Raw genomic sequence first — 18636 nt, 5'->3', positions numbered from 1 at the left:
TAGATAGCTGAGTCTGGTCCTTCTCCCAGTTGCAGGGCTGTGGGTATTTGTCTATTCTTCACACGGTCATCAAAGCTGCTAATTCTCTCAGCTTTGGGGCCGGTCCTCCCACCTCCCCCCGCAAGAGACGGGATCTCTCCTCAGGCGGAAAGTCACTGTTCTGGCTTGTTGCTCAGAGGTGTCGGTGGTGACAGCCCCTTTCCTTTCTGAGGGGCCCAGCAGGTCACTGCCTGGCACCCCACCAGGCTGCCACCCCCCGCCGGGCCTGGACTCCCCGGCCATCGGCTCACTTCTGTCTGACCTGTCAGTGGGCTCTTGGAAATGGTGGTTGATGAGGTCAACAGGCGTGTGGGGTGGAGCAGACTGGGCTGGGAGAGGCCAGAAACAGCAGGGCAAGGGCGAGCATGTGGGGAAATCAGTGGCTGAGATCAGAGGCCCCTGCTCTCTGTTGCCACTGGTTTTTTGTAACAGGAAAGGGGGGAAGACAGCTGCAGGCAGGGTAGAAAGCCCCTGGGGATAAAAACATGGCCCTGGGCTAACAAGGGTGAGACTGTGCCAGAGAGGCCTGTCAGGGATGTCCAAGGTGAAAACTTTCTGATCAAGTGAGATCATTATTCCTTGAGCCTGTATCTGGGTTGTGGAGAAGCAGCAGTGGGAGGGGGTGGGGAAGAAGGGGGAGAGAGAGAGAGAGAGAGAGAGAGAGAAAGACCAAAAGAAACAGCAACTAGAAAAAAAATGTTTTCTGAAGGCTTGGCCTTTCCTTCCCCACATTCTACAACATTCACAGGGAACCTTGATATGGCTGTGATCACTCACAGCCTCCTATGAAGAATGGAGGGTAGAAACCAAGAGTGTAGGCTTTGGAGGTGGACAGACTAGGGGTGAATCACTCCTCCATCATTGACTTGCTGTGTGATTGTGGGCAAGGCCCTTAACCTCTCTGAGCCTAAGTTTCTTTATCTGCGAAGTAGAGATCACAGAAGCCTCCTCAAAGGGTTCTTGTGAGCCTTACTGGATGGTGTCTGGATAAGGTTGCGTGATGCAGGCTGAGAAAGCACAGAGGAGCTTAAGCTGCTGGTGAGGGGGACAGCCCTGTGGTGGTCCACCCAAGTCAGAAGTGTAAGCTGGTAAACTTAGGAGCTGGGGCAGAGGGCAACGAAAACATTCTGTGTCCCAGTTTTCCAAAAAATAAATCGCCCTTCAGTATGTCTTTAAATTGTCCCTCTTCTGTTTGACGTAGTCCTGCCTTAACTAAAAGAGCTTGGTGCAGGCCCTAAGCACGTCTTAGTGGCAGGTACAACAAACAGCTCCTGTGTATCGGCCACTCGGAATGTTTAACGGTAACAGACCTATCATGGCAGCTGCATGTAGGATTTAACGCTGGAGTGCAGCAAACTGGGTTCAGAACCCAGCCCCACCATACAGAAGCTGCACGGTCTTAGGCGAGGTATTTAACCTCTCTCTATATCTGCAGTTCTTCATCTGTAAACAGCAGGGCTAATGATGCCTAGAGTTCTGGTGGTGATTTAGTGAGAGGGTGCACGTAAAGCACTTAGCCTGGTGCCTGGCACTTAGTAAGCTTTTCCTAAATGCCAACTATCGACTCTCATAAGACATGGTTGCCATTAACACTTCATGGTCGTGCTGACCCCCCCAGGATCCTGTCACCTAGCACAGGACCCCTATGCTGAAATGCATTGGTTTGGGGGAGGCTCTGGGAGGCCAAGGACAGAGGCTCTGAGCTGATGTGCTGGTAGTGATGACGTGGTTTGCATTGGGCCTGATCCTGCATTTTATGAGACAATCAAGCCTGGGGCCGCCACTTGTGACCGTTGAATAGATGAAGGTTTGGCTGGTCCTTCCTGGGATAGAACCCCCAAACCTAGAGCTCTGTGTTCTCATGAAGTGCTCCCCAACCAGTAAGGCTGATTGCAGGGAGACTGTTGCAGGGAGATGCTGCAAGCCAAACGGGGTCCTTGGTCAGGAAGTATTGCACACTCCATTGCAACAGTAAAGAGTCCTAATGCATATTCACTCATCAAGGGCGCTGAGAACTCCTGGTGTGATTAAACCAGTTGAACTTTGTTTAACCAGCATCTCCCAGACTGCATTTGACCACAGACCCTCCTGTCCCACCTCCATTTCTATTTCAGGGAACCCCGATTAACATCCCCAGGAGGCGTAATTTGGAAAAGCTGGTTTCGTTCCTGAGGGTCAGTTGTGCTGCTGTGGATATCTGAAAGGTGCTTCAATAATTCAGAGCAGGGGGTCTCAAGCTTTAGTGAACTAAGGAATCATTGGGGCCGTTTCATTAAAATGCAGATTCCTAGTTTCCGCCCTCAGGAATTTAGTAGGTGTGGGTGACAACCGGGATCAGTATTTTAACATCACTGAGGTGATTCCAGGACAAGAAATCAGGGAGCACAACTTGACCAGTAGTGATTTAGTGCCTGACTTATGGAAGTATGGTGCTCAGAACACCGGTGTCAGCATCACCTAGGACCCTGTAAGAAATGCAGGCTCTCAAGCCCCAGTCTAGGACTGCAGAATTAGAAGCTACATTTTAACAAGTTCCCCAGGTGATTCTGATGCTGGTTAGAATTTGAGAAGCATTGGTTTTAAAGGGTTTGGTTAATAGTGTTTTGTTTTTTGTCCATTTGTTTCATTTCTGATGAAGAATCATTCAAAAAAAAAAAAACAACAACTAGACACACACTTCAAGATCATTGTCATAAAATTTCTACCATCATTTATCCCCACCCCCATTCATGTGGGGTCGACCAGATGCCCCAGTAGCTTCGCGGTAAAGCCAGAGTCATATCAAAGCGAGGTCTTACCTGGATCATATCCCTGCCTTCAGTAACAGTGCCTGGGTTGTCCTAGGAAGCCTTTGCTTTCTTTCCCACATCCATCCTGAAGACTAGGAAAGCCAGCAAAGCATCTCTCAGGAAGGCCTCCACTCTGCCAGATCTCTGGTTGGACACGATGGATCTTCCATTGCTAAGTTATAGGAAAAGCTGGAAGGTGCTTTGGGGGCAAGGATCCCGGGGCTTGGAATTCACAGACTGACAAAAAGAGTTGACAAGAAGCAAGAGGAAAACTTCCAACAGGCCTTCCAGAAGGAGTGCAAATACAATTTTACTTCTTGCAATGTTTAAGGATGGCGGTTGCCCTGTGGAGGGAGAGGCAAGATGCCTGCTGAAAGACAGTCCATCAGGCAGCCAGGGTATTAATGGCAGGTGAAACCTTCCAAATGAGCACACTGTCAGCCAATCTATTGCTTTAAAAGGTTGGCAATGCGGGAGACCTAACAGCGGCAATGAAGAACTAATCTCATATTGCCAGGTTAAATCAAGTCAGCCTTGCCCATTCCTTTCACTTCTTAGTTACATCAAGCCAGAATACTTTCAATTATCCCTCACTTCCAACTTGTCAGCAGGCATTGGGTAAAATGCAAATAGAACAGTGCCTTTCCCTGGTGGAGAGCAGGAAGTATCATCGAGAATAGCCTCCCTTTATTGAGTTCTTCCTCTGTGTTAAGTGCAGTACCTTCATCTTCTCATTTCACGGGGCCCGTCTTAGCATCTCCATGCTCTCTGGTGACGTAGGTGCTATTAAGTCCATTCTATAGCTGGGAACACTGAGTCACAGGAGGTCAATCACTTGCCAAATGTACATAGCTAATGAATGATAGAACAGGTTTTAAAACCAGAGCATTCTGACTCTAAAACCTGTATTATTATGTTATTTGTCTAACTAGGATAGGAGCCCAGTGGTTCCCTGAGCTTTGGAGTGCCCACCTTAAAATTTTCTAAGTGCTGTTCCAGTGGCAGGGACTGGCCAGGATCAGCAATGCTGTCTGGGAAGAGCACCCTCACCCGGACTAGGACACCCATGAGCCCTGGGCCCTGTTTCTCCCTTTCAGGGTGCTCTCTGACCCTCTGCCTCTCCTCACCTCCACCCCCATGCATGTAGGGTTGACCAGATACCCTAAGGAGTTGGAAGATTTGCATCTCTGAGCTATCTCAGGGTCCAATGCCTAGCCTCAATTCTAGAGGGCAGATTGGCAAGGCGATTGCTCCTGCTGGCTGAAGGAGTGTATGTTTTGCAAGCTTATGTAAGATCAGGCTGCCAGAATAATGCTGGTATGCTGATTTGGGAAACTCAAATTGTTTGTATAGATAGGGGCCGGGCAGAAAAATATTAGCCAGGAGCCCCCACACTTTCCTCACGGTCCTGCAGGAGCTCACCTTAAAACAAAATAACTCCCGAGACAAAACAAATGCTATGGTCGCCATATTTCTTCTTTACTCAAGAACCCCTTTATGCTGCTGGCTAAAATTCAGGAGCCTTTGGCTTTTGCCAGCCCTCCGAGAAGGGTGCTCTCCAGCGCCCCCTGCTCCCTCTTCATTTCCATCACAAAGAGCAGACAGCGCAGGACTAGCCCTTCTTGCCCCAGCTTGTTGCCTCCTGCCTTCTCGCCACTACTTCATTGATTTCCCCACCTCCCCACTGTTAACCGATCTCCAAAATAGCCCTAGGGGGGCTTCCCTGGTGGCGCAGTGGTAAAGAATCCGCCTGCCAATGCAGGGGACACAGGTTCAATCCCTGGTCCGGGAAGATCCCACATGCCGCGGAGCAACACAGCCCGTGCGCCACAACTACTGAGCCTGCGCTCTAGAGCCCACAAGCCATAGCTACTGAGCCCACGTGCCACAACTACTGAAGCCCACACACCTAGAGCCCGTGCTCAGCAACAAGAGAAGCCACCGCAATGAGAAGCCCACGCACCGCAACGAAGCGTAGCCCCTGCTCGCCGCAACTAGAGAAAGCCCACACACAGCAACGAAGACCCAACGCAGCCAAAAATAAAGAAATAAATAAACTTATTTAAAATATATATGTATAGCCCTAGGGTATATTGCATTCACCACCTTAACTCCCTGTATTTTTCCTGGGAAAATGACAATTTGGCAAGTACCTCACTCTGGATGCGAAACAGACATATATGATGCCAAGAAGACTCACAAAGAAGAAAAGAAGTAGAAATGACTGAGACACTTAGTAGGTTACTAGGTGCTCACAACTGTTCTCAGGACCTTATGTGGATTATCTTCTTTAGTCCTCCCAGTGCTCCTTGAAGCACCATCATCCCCATCCCCATCCCCATCCCCATCCCCATCCCCATCCCCATCCTCATCCTCATCCTCACCATCATGCCTGCTTTGTACATAAGGGGAACAGGGCACAGAGAGGGTGATTATCTTGCCTAAAGTCAGTCTGTTAGCAAATACATAAAGTGCATAAACTTAAATATACATCTTGATGAATTTTTATAGACATATTCACCAGTGAAGCCAAGTGAATAAGATGAAGATCTAGAAAATTCCCAGAACCTGAAAAGTCCCCTATATTCTTTTCCAGCTAATACCTCCCCATTAAGGTGACCACAATTTCTAACTTTCTACTGTAATTCATGAACTTTGCCTGTTCTCGAGCATCCTGTACATGAAAGACTATGTAGTCTTCAAAGCCCATGTTTCACCCGGTCCACCCTACGGCCTCCTGACCCACTGAGTGGGGAAGGTAGATTTGGTGGTTGGTAGCCCCTCTCAGCAAACCATGGTCTGGGAAAAGTGGGGCTCATTTTTCAAATCTGAGCTGCTGCCTAGTTCCCAAACGAGTGCTGCACGCAGACGCTAGCAGCGCTATCCATGGCGCCTGCAGTGAATTGTGGGAGTCGATTTGTGCCACCCTGTCACAAAATAAAACTAAGAAAAGTAAATTTGGATCTTCCTCTGAAGCCTTTACTGCCCAGGGAAACCGGAGAGCTCATGCAGGTTGTAGAGGGAGTCACTTGCATACCAAGCTGCAGGGAACAAAAGGCACCCAAAACTGACCCAAATGCTTCCAACTGGATTCTCCCAAAGCTGCCCAGTGTACGAAGATCAAAGAGGAAATAAATGAAATAAACCTCCTCTCCTTCCTGGAGACTTTGCTTCTGTGTAGGAGTGAGGCATGGACTCAGGCAGCCTTCCTGAGGCAGAAAAGCTGTGCATGTTTCAGCCAACTCGGAAATATTCAGATGTTTGCTGTGGCTTCTCTACTGTAACCTCTCTGTTTACCCGTGACCCCCTTCCCCCGAGTGTAGCATCGCTAGTAGGTGTTCAATTAAGGCTTTGAGGTTAAATCTCTTGACTGTTTAGGAGCTCCTTAAAAAGTCTTACAGGGCTTCCCTGGTGGCGCAGTGGTTGAGAGTCCTCCTGCCGATGCAGGGGACGCGGGTTCGTGCCCCGGTCGGGGAAGATCCCACATGCCGTGGAGCGGCTGGGCCCGTGAGCCATGGCCGCTGAGCCTGCGCGTCCGGAGCCTGTGCTCTGCAACGGGAGAGGCCGCCCAGAAGTGCAACCTTGTGCCAGCAGTAAACAGCTGAAAGGGGCTTTGAGTCTCACAGGTAGAGAGTATGGTCCTCAGCAGCCTGCCTTGCAGGGAAATGAATTCCCAGGCATCTTGTTTCTCATGTTGATTCCTTTTCAGATGTTCATCTCAAACAGCCACACACTTCCCCAGCTGTAGGAGCAGACAGGCCTTCAGAAGTGATTAAATCTCATGGCTGCTCACACTTTCCCAGCTTGACGGGTGTCCACTGCCCTGTCTTCAGCCTCCCTTTGGGAAGGAAACATCTCCTCCTTCCAATAATGAAGACGACAAGGGTGGTGATCTCATGGGTTGCCTTTTCCTACTTTTTCTCCAAAGCTGCTGCTCTGCCTCTTGGCTAACTTACTCGGCTTCTCTGAACCTCAGTTTCCAACTCTGTAGGATGGGTGATACCGTGATGCGGGGGGTGATATACAGTTTAGTGGGTGCTTGCTACACCAGGCACTCTTCCAAGTCCTGAATACATAATAACTGCTTTCATCCTCCCAACAGCACCCTCTAATGTTATCAATTAATAATGTTCTAATGTTCTCCATTTTGTTCATAAGGAAACTGAGGCACAGAGCAGTTCATTGTCCAAGGTCAGCAGATTGGTGATCACTGATCTGAGATTCAAACCCAGATACCCTGATCCAGAGTCTGCAGCTTAAGGGTTATATGATTCTGCTTTGTGAGGTTACCATGAGGATTTAAATCAAGAATAGATGTAAATCCTGTGCAATATATAGCATTTATTGTTACCACCCATTATTATTATCTCATCACTATTTGAAAACATAGCATTCTTGCCAAGATGCAACCTACCTATAGCACATACCAGTGAATGACTCTAATCAGGGGACATTCATTTCATTTATTTTTATGTCCAGTTTTTATAAATTGAAAAAGTGGAAAACTTCAGGGAGTTTCTGGTTATAGTAATACCTACTGTTCATTGAACACATACTATATGCCAGACTGATACTATATCTGTCAACTCCCTATCACATAACCCTATGATATATGCATTGTTGTCACTCAGTTTTTTGTTTTTTGTTTTTTGGTTTTTTTTGCGGTATGCGGGCCTCTCACTGTTGCGGCCTCTCCCATTGCAGAGCACAGACTCCAGACACGCAGGCTCAGCGGCCATGACGCATGGGCCCAGCCGCTCCGCGGCATGTGGGATCTTCCCGGACCGGGACACGAACCCGTGTCCCCTGCATCGGCGGGCGGACTCTCAACCACTGCGCCACCAGGGAAGCCCATCACTCAGTTTTAAAGGCAAAGAAATTGAGTTTCAGCCAGGTTGATTATCTTTCTAAGCTCACACAGCCAGGGCTTAGAGGATTCCACAGGCCAGGCTCTTACCTCTGACGCTGTATAGATTTTTTGGCTTTTTACCTTGGGAATTCCAATCCAAAGGCTTCAATGTAGCCTTAACCTGATTTCTGCATCACGTTGCCAGAACTGTTATGAAAGATTCTCTGATTTTCTTTATCAAAAGCAAGACAAAGAATGCCTAACCTACCGTTCCCAGAAAGTTTCTGCACGTCCATATTTCTCTGAAGTGGCCGTTACAATTAGCATATGACGTACGTGTGTGGAACACAGCCAGAGCTATGACTTAGCATGCGTTCTAACAGAAAGCACCTAGATGATAGGCGGCGGCCACATCTCACAGAGTGGAGTAAATGAGGATGTTTATTAAGCAGATGCAGGGCACCACTGTGAGCCCTTGAGGAAGGCCTGGGTCACTTTCCCATAACCGCTGAGGCAGAACGGGGCCCTTTTCGAAGACTCTGCAAACCTCTCTCACCAGGAAAAACACCAAGCAGACAAACAAATAAGGAGGTGGATAAATAAAACAATAAATCGTCCAGTGTCGTAGGGGGGCTGTGCCGCTTTCATGCCCCTGTTGAATGGAGACATTGGCAGCCTCTCAGGTCCTGAACTGGCGATTCAGAACAGTTTGATTGCGTGCTTGATTGTTTGCGAGATAACTGCAAGATTGTCAGTGACAGGGTAATTTACTGAAGATTGCCATGTCAGACTCCATGCGAGGGGCTTGCTGGCATAAAGATGCGCTTCTCATGACTGACAGGCCACGGGGAGATTGGAGTGCCAGTTTCAAGTTCACAGTGTTGTCTGCAAGTGTTCGGCGGCAGCAGGCCATAATCACGAAACATGATGAGGTCATTACAGGCGTAACGTATGCTCACACTTAGTAATGGATAGAACCCCAAATGCGCCATCTCTGGAGCAGGTAAATGTAAATATGTAGGAGGAAATCATTTCTATCCTTTTTATCCCCTCTTTGTTAGCATTTGCCATCTGCTATTGCTGATGTGTTTGTAGGACATCTCCTGCCAGACGGGCCCTTGAATAAAAAGCCTGGAGTCAACAAAACAGTGGGGAAATTTGAGGTCCATGCTTTTGAAGCAGTCACAGTCACAGAAGGAGTAGCAGACTAGAGGGGGTTGGGAGAGGACAACGTTCAGTGCTTAATAGGCAAGACTGTCTGTAATTTATTATTCGCTCCTGATGTGAGGCCCTCAAGCTGGTTGTATGGAAAGGGGTTGGGGGCGGGAGGTGGCACATTCCCAGCTTCAGGAGGAAAAGGCCACCAGAGATGGATGGAACTCCTAATGGGACGAGGCCGGTGGCCTTAAAGAACTCTGTAGTGCTAATAACAGTGGCTTTCTTCTCACCTGAGAAGTTTCTGCAGCGGCTGGATGAAGCACTGCCAGCATGTCTCAGCAGGATATTTTTAAATCTGAAGCAGGCATTCCGTGGTGGATTCCTTCTGTCTAATGAAGGCGCTCCATGGAAGGTGATGGTCGAGGCAGAATACTCTGCCTTTTTTATTTTCTATTCTTTTCTTTTTCTTATTCAGCCAAGGGCCCCGGGAGCCACTGGATGATCTGAACGTGGGTCTGACATGGTACCTCAGCATCATTCTGCTGCTGAGATACACTTCTCCAGCACCGTTTCTTGGGTCTGAGATTTGCGGGCCCCTGGGGGGCACCCGATTCAACCAGCACATCAGGCTGAGGTGCTCAGAGCCATGACTTTGAAAGTCTCTAAATTTCAAGCGTGCATGCCTGTTCACCCTCCTGTGTCTGCGTTTCCAGAAAACTTTGTAAATCTAAATGTGTTACGAGGCACACGAGCAACATTTGCCCACGTGGAAAATGAGAGGCTAGTTTTAGTCATTTAAAGCCGAGCAGAACACGCAACCTCCTAATTTGTTTGTTTGCTAAAAAGAAAGTAGTGCATTAAAATCATTGTACATTAATTGCTAAATTACAGTGGAACTTCGGTGAAATTAAATATTTCAATTTCATTAGTGGAACCAAATGTAAAGGGTAATGCCAAAAAATTACGCTGTAGTAAATTTAAAGCACACAGCCAGGCCTCTGATTCAGTGTTCCAGTTCAAGTGTTTGTCAAGTCACAGCCCAGGTTGGAGTGCATGTTTCTGTGATGCTAATTATGGCCCCAAAATGCCTCGCTATCAAAGCAGGGAGTTACATGTAAGCAAGTTACTCTCCAAGCTCCTACACTGTGTAGTCAATCAATTCCCAGCAGAGTGAAGAAGGGTTGGCTAACTAATCCATTCTAATAGGAATTCTAAGGAGCAAACACTGCCCTAAACACCCCCATCCTCAGCCCTAACAGACATGTGAGGAATGGGAAACAGTCATTTACTCATTCAACAAACATTTGTTGAGTGCCTGATTCCATGGTTGGCACTAAGCGAGGCATGAATATAAAAACGAATACGACACTGTTCTTTTCAAAGAGCTCATTTTCCAGACAGGAAGGCAAGCATACGGAGACAATTAATTCTAGTACAAGCAAGTTGGCTTTAACAGCGGTCTCTAGTATGTCTTGTGCATTAGAATCACCTGAGAATCATGTTTAAAGTGCAGACTCCAGGACCTGCTCCTGGAAGCTGTGCCTGGGGAGCTCTGGGGTAGGCCCTTGATTCTCCCTACAGGATTGTGACGCAAAGCCATTCTCTGAGAATCTCTGATTCAGGGACACACAGAACGGGAATACCTAAGCTAGCTCGGGCATCATCAGGAAGGCTTCCTGGAGGAGGCCACACCTAGTCTGGGTCTTAAAGGATGAGTCATAATCTGTTTCCTCCACTATACTGTCAGCTCCTTAAGGACAGACACCATCATTCTTTGTTCTCTGTTTTATTTCCCGAACAGGGATGACACTCAAATATTTGTTGAAGGGTAGATGAATAGGAATCAGCTCGGGAAAGAGGTGGAGGGGCAGGAATCTAGGCAAATAAATCAGAATGTTCAAAGTCCTGCAGGTATGGGGAAGGTAGTTTCAGGAGCAGTTGGGGAAACTAATGGCTTAGTTTGTGCGTGCTCAAGCTAAAGCCATTTCTCCACATTTCCTGGAAAGTGTCAAACTCATCACCCTGGTTCTCCCACTAGTCAGCAGTACCCTCCCTGGCTTAGAGGGAGAAGGGACGGAATGCGTTTCTCCACTGAAGCAAGATTTAAGGAATCCCATGCGTTTTGATGACTTGCACACCCATTAGCACGGGCCCCTGAGATCTGGCAACAGGTAATTCTTTTGCGCAATGTCGTTTAAGAGCAACATGTTTGTTTTTATTGCCAGCCACTCAAATAATACTTGCTCATGATAGAAAAAGTAGAAATTCCAGAAAAATACAAGAAAGAAAAAGAGAGAAACACACTAATCTACTACCTGGGGATAACCATTTGTCCGCATTCTCAATTATTTCCTTTCAGTCTTCTACTTCCTGTGAGTATATAGTGGAATTATCCTAGGCTGCTTGTGTGAAACCTGCCAATTCAGACCATTGGGAAGGGTTGAGGCTGCTCGGGACAAGGTGTTAGCCTCTCAAAGCAGCTTTGTGCCAGGATATCTGCTGACCCCTGGCTCTGTCTCTGCCCTTCCAGATGGCCTGGTGGACTGCCTGGACCCTGACTGCTGCCTGCAGTCAGCCTGTCAGAACAGCCTGCTCTGCCGGGGGTCCCGGGACCCCCTGGACATCATTAAGCAGGGCCAGACAGACTCACCCGCAGTGAAGTCCTTCTACGACCGCATCAAGCTCCTGGCCGGCAAAGACAGCACCCACATCATTCCTGGAGACAACCCCTTCAACAGCAGGTAGGCGCCCTTCTGTCCCCGCAGGTGGCTGAGGTCGCTGCTTCCCCTTCCTGTCCAAGCAGGAGGAAGTGCTCCTGGTTTTTCTGTGGGCCTAGTTGGCCTGGAAACTACCCCATGGGAGCAGCTCCCTGCTCTGGTTCATAGAAGGCCCTTTCCTCTCTGTGGGTCAAGCTCCAGAGCAGAGTCCTGGTCCCTCTATGGGATCTGGCCACCTGCAACCCAGAACCTGCTTAGAGACACCTGTTGATTGCCTGGTTTCTAGATCATTTTTACGATCTATTATTTTATGACATTATTGTTATATTAAATCTCCTTTTAGAATACCTCTCATTGTGGCTCTTATTTGATCATCCCTGAAATATTTCATTCAGCAGAGTATTTTCTAAAAGCAGTTATAAACTTAATAACACAACTTGGCATTTGTGGCATCTGAGAGTCAAGATGACGCCAGTGGCTGGAATTTATTGAACGCCTGTGATGAGCTAGAGACTTGAAGCAGATTGGCTGTAATCCTCACAGTCACCCACCCCATCAGTGGCATCTGCTAATTGCCGAGTTTGTGCTAGACATTGTGCCAGTGCGTGTCCCCTTCTCATTCCGAAATGGCAGGGGGCAGGGGTGGGATGGGGGTTTCTCTTGAGTTTCCATTTGCTCTCAGTTGCTAATGTGAGGCTTATGAGTATTCTAGAAGCAAATTCTGGATTTATTTTGTAATCAGCTTGGCCTCTCCTCTTCCCCCCCACCACCACCAGGGCAGGTTAGAAGTGTACCCCTGGAGAACAAGGCAAGGGGAAGAGTTGGCTTTGAGATACCCCCTGGCCCGTTCTGTCTTCTAGGCACTGTTTCTGATACTGAGGGCGGAAGGAAGGATAGGCGAGGCAGGGATGTTCTGCAGGCCTGCCTGCACATCTCTGATCTCACTCTGTGTCGGACTGGGTCCAGATAACGCTGGTGTCCGCAGATGTGAGGATGGTGGGTGTGATCTTCTTGGGGGCACCCCTTCTCATGGAGAAATAAGAACTGGGAAGCTCTAGGAACTAGGAACTTGTCCCTGCCCCCTTACCCCTCTGACAGCCCTCTTCATGCCGTCTTTCTCTTAGTTTTCTTCATCCTCACTTAGGTCTGGGCAGACCCTGAAGCAACTCGGGAAATAACACTGCTTAAGCAGACTTCTCGCTGGCGAAGGAAATACCAGACTTTACTTCTTAGAGGAGGCCTTACCCTTATAAGTGATTGTCTTGGAGCCTCCCTCATTAGACTTTGGGGAGGAAACATCACCAGGCCGTGACTGAGACTCCGCTCCTCCCTGGGAGAGCCTGGCGAGGGTGGGACGGGGAAGTGGTGGGTAATGGTACAGCCAATTAATTCTGCAGCCCCTTAGAACTCTCTGGGAAGCTGTGCAGCCCCAATTCCTGGCAGCTCTTTGACTATGAGGGTTCTTAATGAGGTCACCGTGGGCCAGCAACTTTAGCCTCTCTCTGTTCTGGTTTTACTAAAAATAAAATCGAAAAGAAAAAAATAATCTCAGCCCTTGTCTATTTCAGCCACCCCCCCCAACACCCTCTAGCTGTGTCATGTTAGGCAAGTTATTTAACCTCAAACTTTATTTTCTTGATTGTTAAAATTAAATCAATACGTACAGATTATACTACACACAGTAATATTATTTTAATATGAGTAACCCTCAAAAAAATAAACCACAGATCTCGGAACAAAAATATATTTTCTCTGCTTATTAAATCCCGGTTCTGGGACGGGGATTGTGTAGGTATGTTTCTTTTTAATTATGAACATAATTCCCATTGCCAGAGACTCATGACAGGCCCTTGCACTAGTCCATGAGCATTTCGGTGAGGTCTGCATACAGTTTGCTTAGACTGTCAGGGCATCTTTCAAAGGCTCGTGCTCTGTTTCAGTCGGCTTCCTATTAACATTTTATTATTTCTACCCTAAATCCAGTAATTTCCTCATCTCCTCTTCATACTCTTTCTTCACTTGTGCCTTGAAAATCAATCTTCTCCTCCTCACCAGTAGTTACCACTCCCAGAAGGCACCCTGAGTTAGAGGCAAGATGTAGGGAGCAGGCAGGGGCTCCGGAATATTTGGTAGACTATACCAGCCCCAGAGATCTGGGCAAAAGAAGATTGCTTTAGAGAAAGCTCCACGCTCCAGCATGTCGGCTTGGATCCATAATTCAGAAATGCAAAATGTTACTCCAAGACATAGGTTGAAGTTCACCAAGCATGTGAATTTCAGTGCATTATCCTCTGACAAATAATGAAAGACAAAGCTAGGAGTAAAAAAGAGCTTAATTCAAGACTGCTAAGAAGGCGTTTCCCCTAGATAATGGCATACAAAAATAACTAAAATGCCTGGACTCCACCACTATAATTTATAGAGCAGATCTCACTATCTAGATAATGTGATAATTGTTACACACCAATAATCATAAATAGAAACGAACTGATAGCATGTCTTAGCTGAACCTTTTCTGCGAATTGACTGCCTAGAGACGATAGGAAGCCAGCAGCGGTGAAGAATTAGGAAAACTGAGGGTAGAAATCACAGGCAACCCAGCTCCCTTTATTCCCATGGCACTCTGCAAAGTCTTATGCTACAGGAATGATTTGAAAGAAATAACAGTTGTATAAAAAAATGGAGGGGAAAAATACTCCACTGTGGGATGTATTCCCAATTTTGTTTTCTCATCACAAGCAGCTTGTACCTTGTGGTCATCAACACACATCACTGATTTTAAAACAGTGTCTAGGAAGGCCTGAAAGAAATCTTAGTCTGAGCTAAGATAAGGAAATGGAATTGAACGAAAGAATTATTTTCATAAATTCGTTTTCCATTTTCAAAAGACTGTATAGCATTGGGGTTGGAACCAGCTAAAAGCGGAATTCATTTGATAGGCAGCCAGTAGCAGACAATTAGAGCTGTCAGTGGAACAGTCTAAACCCTCCCGAGATCACCAAGGGGTCGGAGTTGAACAGTTGGGGGGATTGCTAATGAAAAAGAGAGGTGCTTGGAGAGAGCATCCCTCCAGTTTTGGGTTCACCCGGGACTGCAGAAATAAGTGTGTTCCAAAAATCGAGCAGACTTGGACAAGATTCTGGCAAAGAACGGGTCAGCTTGATCACCTGGTCCAGAAATTGGGAGTGTGTCCAAGAATCTGGACGCCTGAGAACCTCTCTACCTCCTCCAAATTGCCCAGTGGCTTGAAGGCCAACAGTACAGCTGCAAACCTGCCTGGTAGGCTGGAAACTTAGTACAAAAATGGAACTTCTCATTAGCCCATTTCTCTATGAAGTCAGGAGAATTCAGGTGAAGGGAGGCGTGTGCATTCTCTCTGCATGGATTTTGAGTAGACTATTGTGGCATCTCTATTGCTTTATGGGATTTCCCAGAAGGAGCTGGTTGAATGCTGGCATCTTTGGGAAAGTTCTAATTACTGTGATCTGGAGAGAGGGGGGCTTTCTCTCATGGTGGCAAAAAGTTGAGAGGTATATACCACCTCCCCGCTCCCCTGCCCCAAATCCTGGTAGCAGGAATTTGATGTAAGAGAAATACATAGTTACATGGAATCCAGAATCCAAGATAGTTCTACCAGAAAAAAAAAAAAAAAATCTCTAATGTTCTCTTTTCCTCAGGGTGGCACGGATTGTGAGAAATTTTGCTCTTAAAGGGCAACAGAAAAAATAATGTATGTATATGTCCCAGCCTCATAAAAAACCTTTGTGTGCTCCCACCACCCAACCCCCCACTCCCTCTGTCATCCCAGCCTGGAGGAGAAGAGTAACAGTGCCTTCCTCCACGGCCAAAAAAGGAAATGAGTAGGCAGATGGGGAAGCTCTCACCCGAGGATAATACTCTCCGTGCCAGGCTAAGGCACAAACATGAGTGATGAGGGGCAGCCTGAAGCTCGGGCCAAGCAAAAGGCAAGTGATGTCAAGACACGGAGTGAGGCTGAGGGCAGAGGGAGTGTGCACAGGGGACCCCGTTGCCCAGCAGAATGACTGAAGATGCTGCCCGTGGATTTCACCCCAGACTGTTCCTCGGGGAACGCCAGCCTTGAGACATCCCTCTGGCCCACATCTCTCATGGAGATGTGATTGTGTGAAGCCAGAAGTTCATGTTTAAAGGTCTCGTCCTTGCCTTAGGGACCAGAGGAGGATGGGGTGGTGGGCAATGGGGAAGGGGAACTCTACGACACTCCCTTGTCCCCTTGTTCTCCTGCCTGGGGCTCAAAAGCTTGTGTTTCTCTTTCTCTCAGCTTGGTTTCTCTCATCCGAGGCCAAGTAGTAACTACAGATGGAACTCCCCTGATTGGTGTGAACGTGTCTTTTGTCAAGTATCCAAAATACGGCTACACCATTACCCGCCAAGATGGCACGTAAGTAGCTTTATGGGGCCCCACTTACTTGGGACTGAGGCTGCAAAGAGACAGATGGTGCTGTTGGCTTGGCACCACGTGCCTCTCCCTTGTGGACCGGAGGGAGACCCACCAGGCCAGATCTCTAGGGAGAATCCCCCCTATATATATATATATTTTTTTTTTAGTATGGTCTCAGAAATGGAAAATAACTAGAATGGCCAACCTCTCCAGGGCTGCCCACAGCAATGCTTTTTCCATGGCAGGTAAATGCTTTTCCGTGAGTGTGTGTGTGTGTGTGTGTGTGTGTGTGTGTGTGTGTGTGTGTGGCGGAGGCCAGAAGGAAGGGAGAGTAGCTCTTGGAACCTCACTCCTATTTTATTTTAAATCAAAGGCAGTGCGGGGTGACAAGGATCCACATGCCACAGTGTCCTGTGGTGAACCCCTTCTGCTTTCATCTGTGGCTTTAGGAGTTGCGTTATTTTTGCTCCTGTTTTGAGGGGGTGGGATGTAATCAGAGAAGCCTAATTAGACACATTTAGTGGTCACCCTGCGGTGTGAAGGAGGCAACCTTTCCCTATTATCCTCTGATTGAAAACCCGCACCCATGCGGCCTCCACCAAGATGAAAGCTGTCGTTTCCTTAATCCGTTGGGCATGGACTTGAAATTTAAAGAAAAAGATAAAAAGAAGAAACGAAATCTGTGGGAAGGGGAAAACAACTCACCCACCCTAGCCTTAAAACACACACAGACACGCTATTGTATTCTATTCCAAATGAAAGAGGAGACGGTGGATGTAAATCCGATGCAACTTTTTCTATAAAACTGGAACCTGGAAAATCATGAACGTATCATGTGCTGTGAATCTTGCCTTTCTCTGGTGAAGAATCTGGTCTTTTATTCTAATGTCCTAAAGTAGACTTGCAGGTAGTTTCAAAAATCACCAGCCCACGGTAGCCCTGTCCTCCTATTTTCACCTGTGAAACCAAATAGTCTTGGTATTCACCAGGTGCAGGCAGTTCTAATTAGCTGAAAGCACTAGGACTGTGAAGGTGTACCATGCCGAGCTGCCACGGTGCCTGTTCATTCTTAGAAGCCAGTGTTCTTGCGCTGTAAGTCCTGTGACGACACCAGAGGACATTTCTGAGTCCTCGGTCTGAGGTTTCTCACCACCTTATGCTGCCCGACCCCCCTCAGCTGCTTCCTGACTAATTATCGCCTAAATCCACTTCCCAGTTCATCTATCCCACCTCATGGATCAGTGATTCTTCAGCTTGTCCAGGTAGCAAAGCCCTGGAAGCCGCAGGATGTGTTTGGAAATGCTCCGAGGAATCCCACAATCTGTTGTGTAGTGGTGTGTGCCGCAGACATGGGTGGTTTGATGCTATCATCCCAACGAGGAACGATTTCACTTCAAAACATCTGACTCTCCTGGACCCTCTACAAAACCATCCCCGGGCGTCCCTGGTGGTGCAGTGGTTAAGAATCTGCCTGCCCATGCAGGGGACACGGGTTTGAGCCCTGGTCTGGGAAGATCCCACATGCCGCGGAGCAACTGACCCCGTGCACCACAACTACTGAAGCCCTTGTGCCTAGAGCCCGTGCTCCCCAACAAAGAGAAGCCACCACAATGAGAAGCCCGCGGGCTACAACCGAGAGTAGCCCCCGCTGGCCGCAACTAGAGAAAGCCCACGTGCAGCAACGAAGACACAATGCAGCCAAAAATAAATAAATTTAAAAAGAAAAAGCGTCCCCAGCAGCGTGCATGTCCCAAAATAAAATTTAAACAAACTAATAGAATAAACTCTTCCACCATGATATTTACCTTAATATTCATATGTTCCATGTTCACTCATTTTACGTCTATTGAAAAACACTAAAAGTGTTACCAAAATTCAGTGAAGCCAGTGAGTCCGTATATTTTCATTGAGTTTTTACTGTGATCCAGGAACTCTGCTAGTTGCTGGGGAATCTGAAGTGTATACAAGGGAGTACCACTGCCCTCAAAGAGTTGAGATCCCGGCGGAGGAGTAAAGCACAAAATTGAGAGACTTCTCTCCATTAACGTTCTTTTCCATTAATTGGGGAAGAACTACCTTTATTTTACTTTACTAGTGACACACTTCCATCCAGCTCTGGAGGAAAACAGGAATATAGTTTAAGAACGATTGTCAGAAATATCAGCAATGGTAAGAACCATTTCATCCAAATGCCAAATAAATTTGTGTTTTGGAAAAAAGTATCAGAAACAAGGCAAAATGGATGAAGGGGGTTAAAAAGTCCACACTTCTAGTGATAAACAAGTCCTGGGATGTATGTATAACATGGTGCCTGTAGTTACTATTACCACATTGTATATTTGAAAGTTGCTGAGACATCTTAAAAGTTTTTAGCACAAGGAAAAAAAATTGTAACTAGGTGTGGTGATGAATGGATTTATGGTGGTGATCATTTCACAATATATACAAATATTGAATTATGTTGTACACCTGAAACTAATATAATATTATATGTCAATTGTATCTCAAAAAACATTAAGGTTCTGTGAAACCAACAGAAACAGTACAGGTCGAAGAAAAGAAAGCTTTCATGAGCCCCTCCCTGTGTCCTAGAATTGAATCATTGTAACTCCACGATGTAGTGAAGACTCCTATTAGCCTAGCACGATGCTAAATGCTTTACAC

General features: G+C 47.1%; 1 protein-coding gene across 5 annotated transcripts in view; it reads left to right on the top strand.

Annotated features, from left to right (window-relative positions):
• The window catches only part of LOC113608250 (teneurin-2), a 531856-nt gene that overhangs the window by 417662 nt on the left and 95558 nt on the right, over positions 1-18636 (top strand). For all 5 annotated transcript variants that reach the window (XM_027084352.1, XM_027084355.1, XM_027084357.1 and 2 more), the window contains 2 exons: positions 11366-11576; positions 15853-15972. In XM_027084352.1, the coding sequence (XP_026940153.1) occupies positions 11366-11576; positions 15853-15972 (331 nt within the window). The remainder of the gene's footprint in view (positions 1-11365; positions 11577-15852; positions 15973-18636) is intronic.

The sequence above is a fragment of the Aethalodelphis obliquidens genome, unplaced genomic scaffold, assembly GCF_003676395.1.
Source record: "Aethalodelphis obliquidens isolate GAN/ISIS:26980383/991018 unplaced genomic scaffold, ASM367639v1 scaffold52, whole genome shotgun sequence".
Classification (NCBI taxonomy): domain Eukaryota; kingdom Metazoa; phylum Chordata; class Mammalia; order Artiodactyla; family Delphinidae; genus Aethalodelphis; species Aethalodelphis obliquidens.
This window is presented reverse-complemented; position numbering and strand designations above follow the sequence as displayed.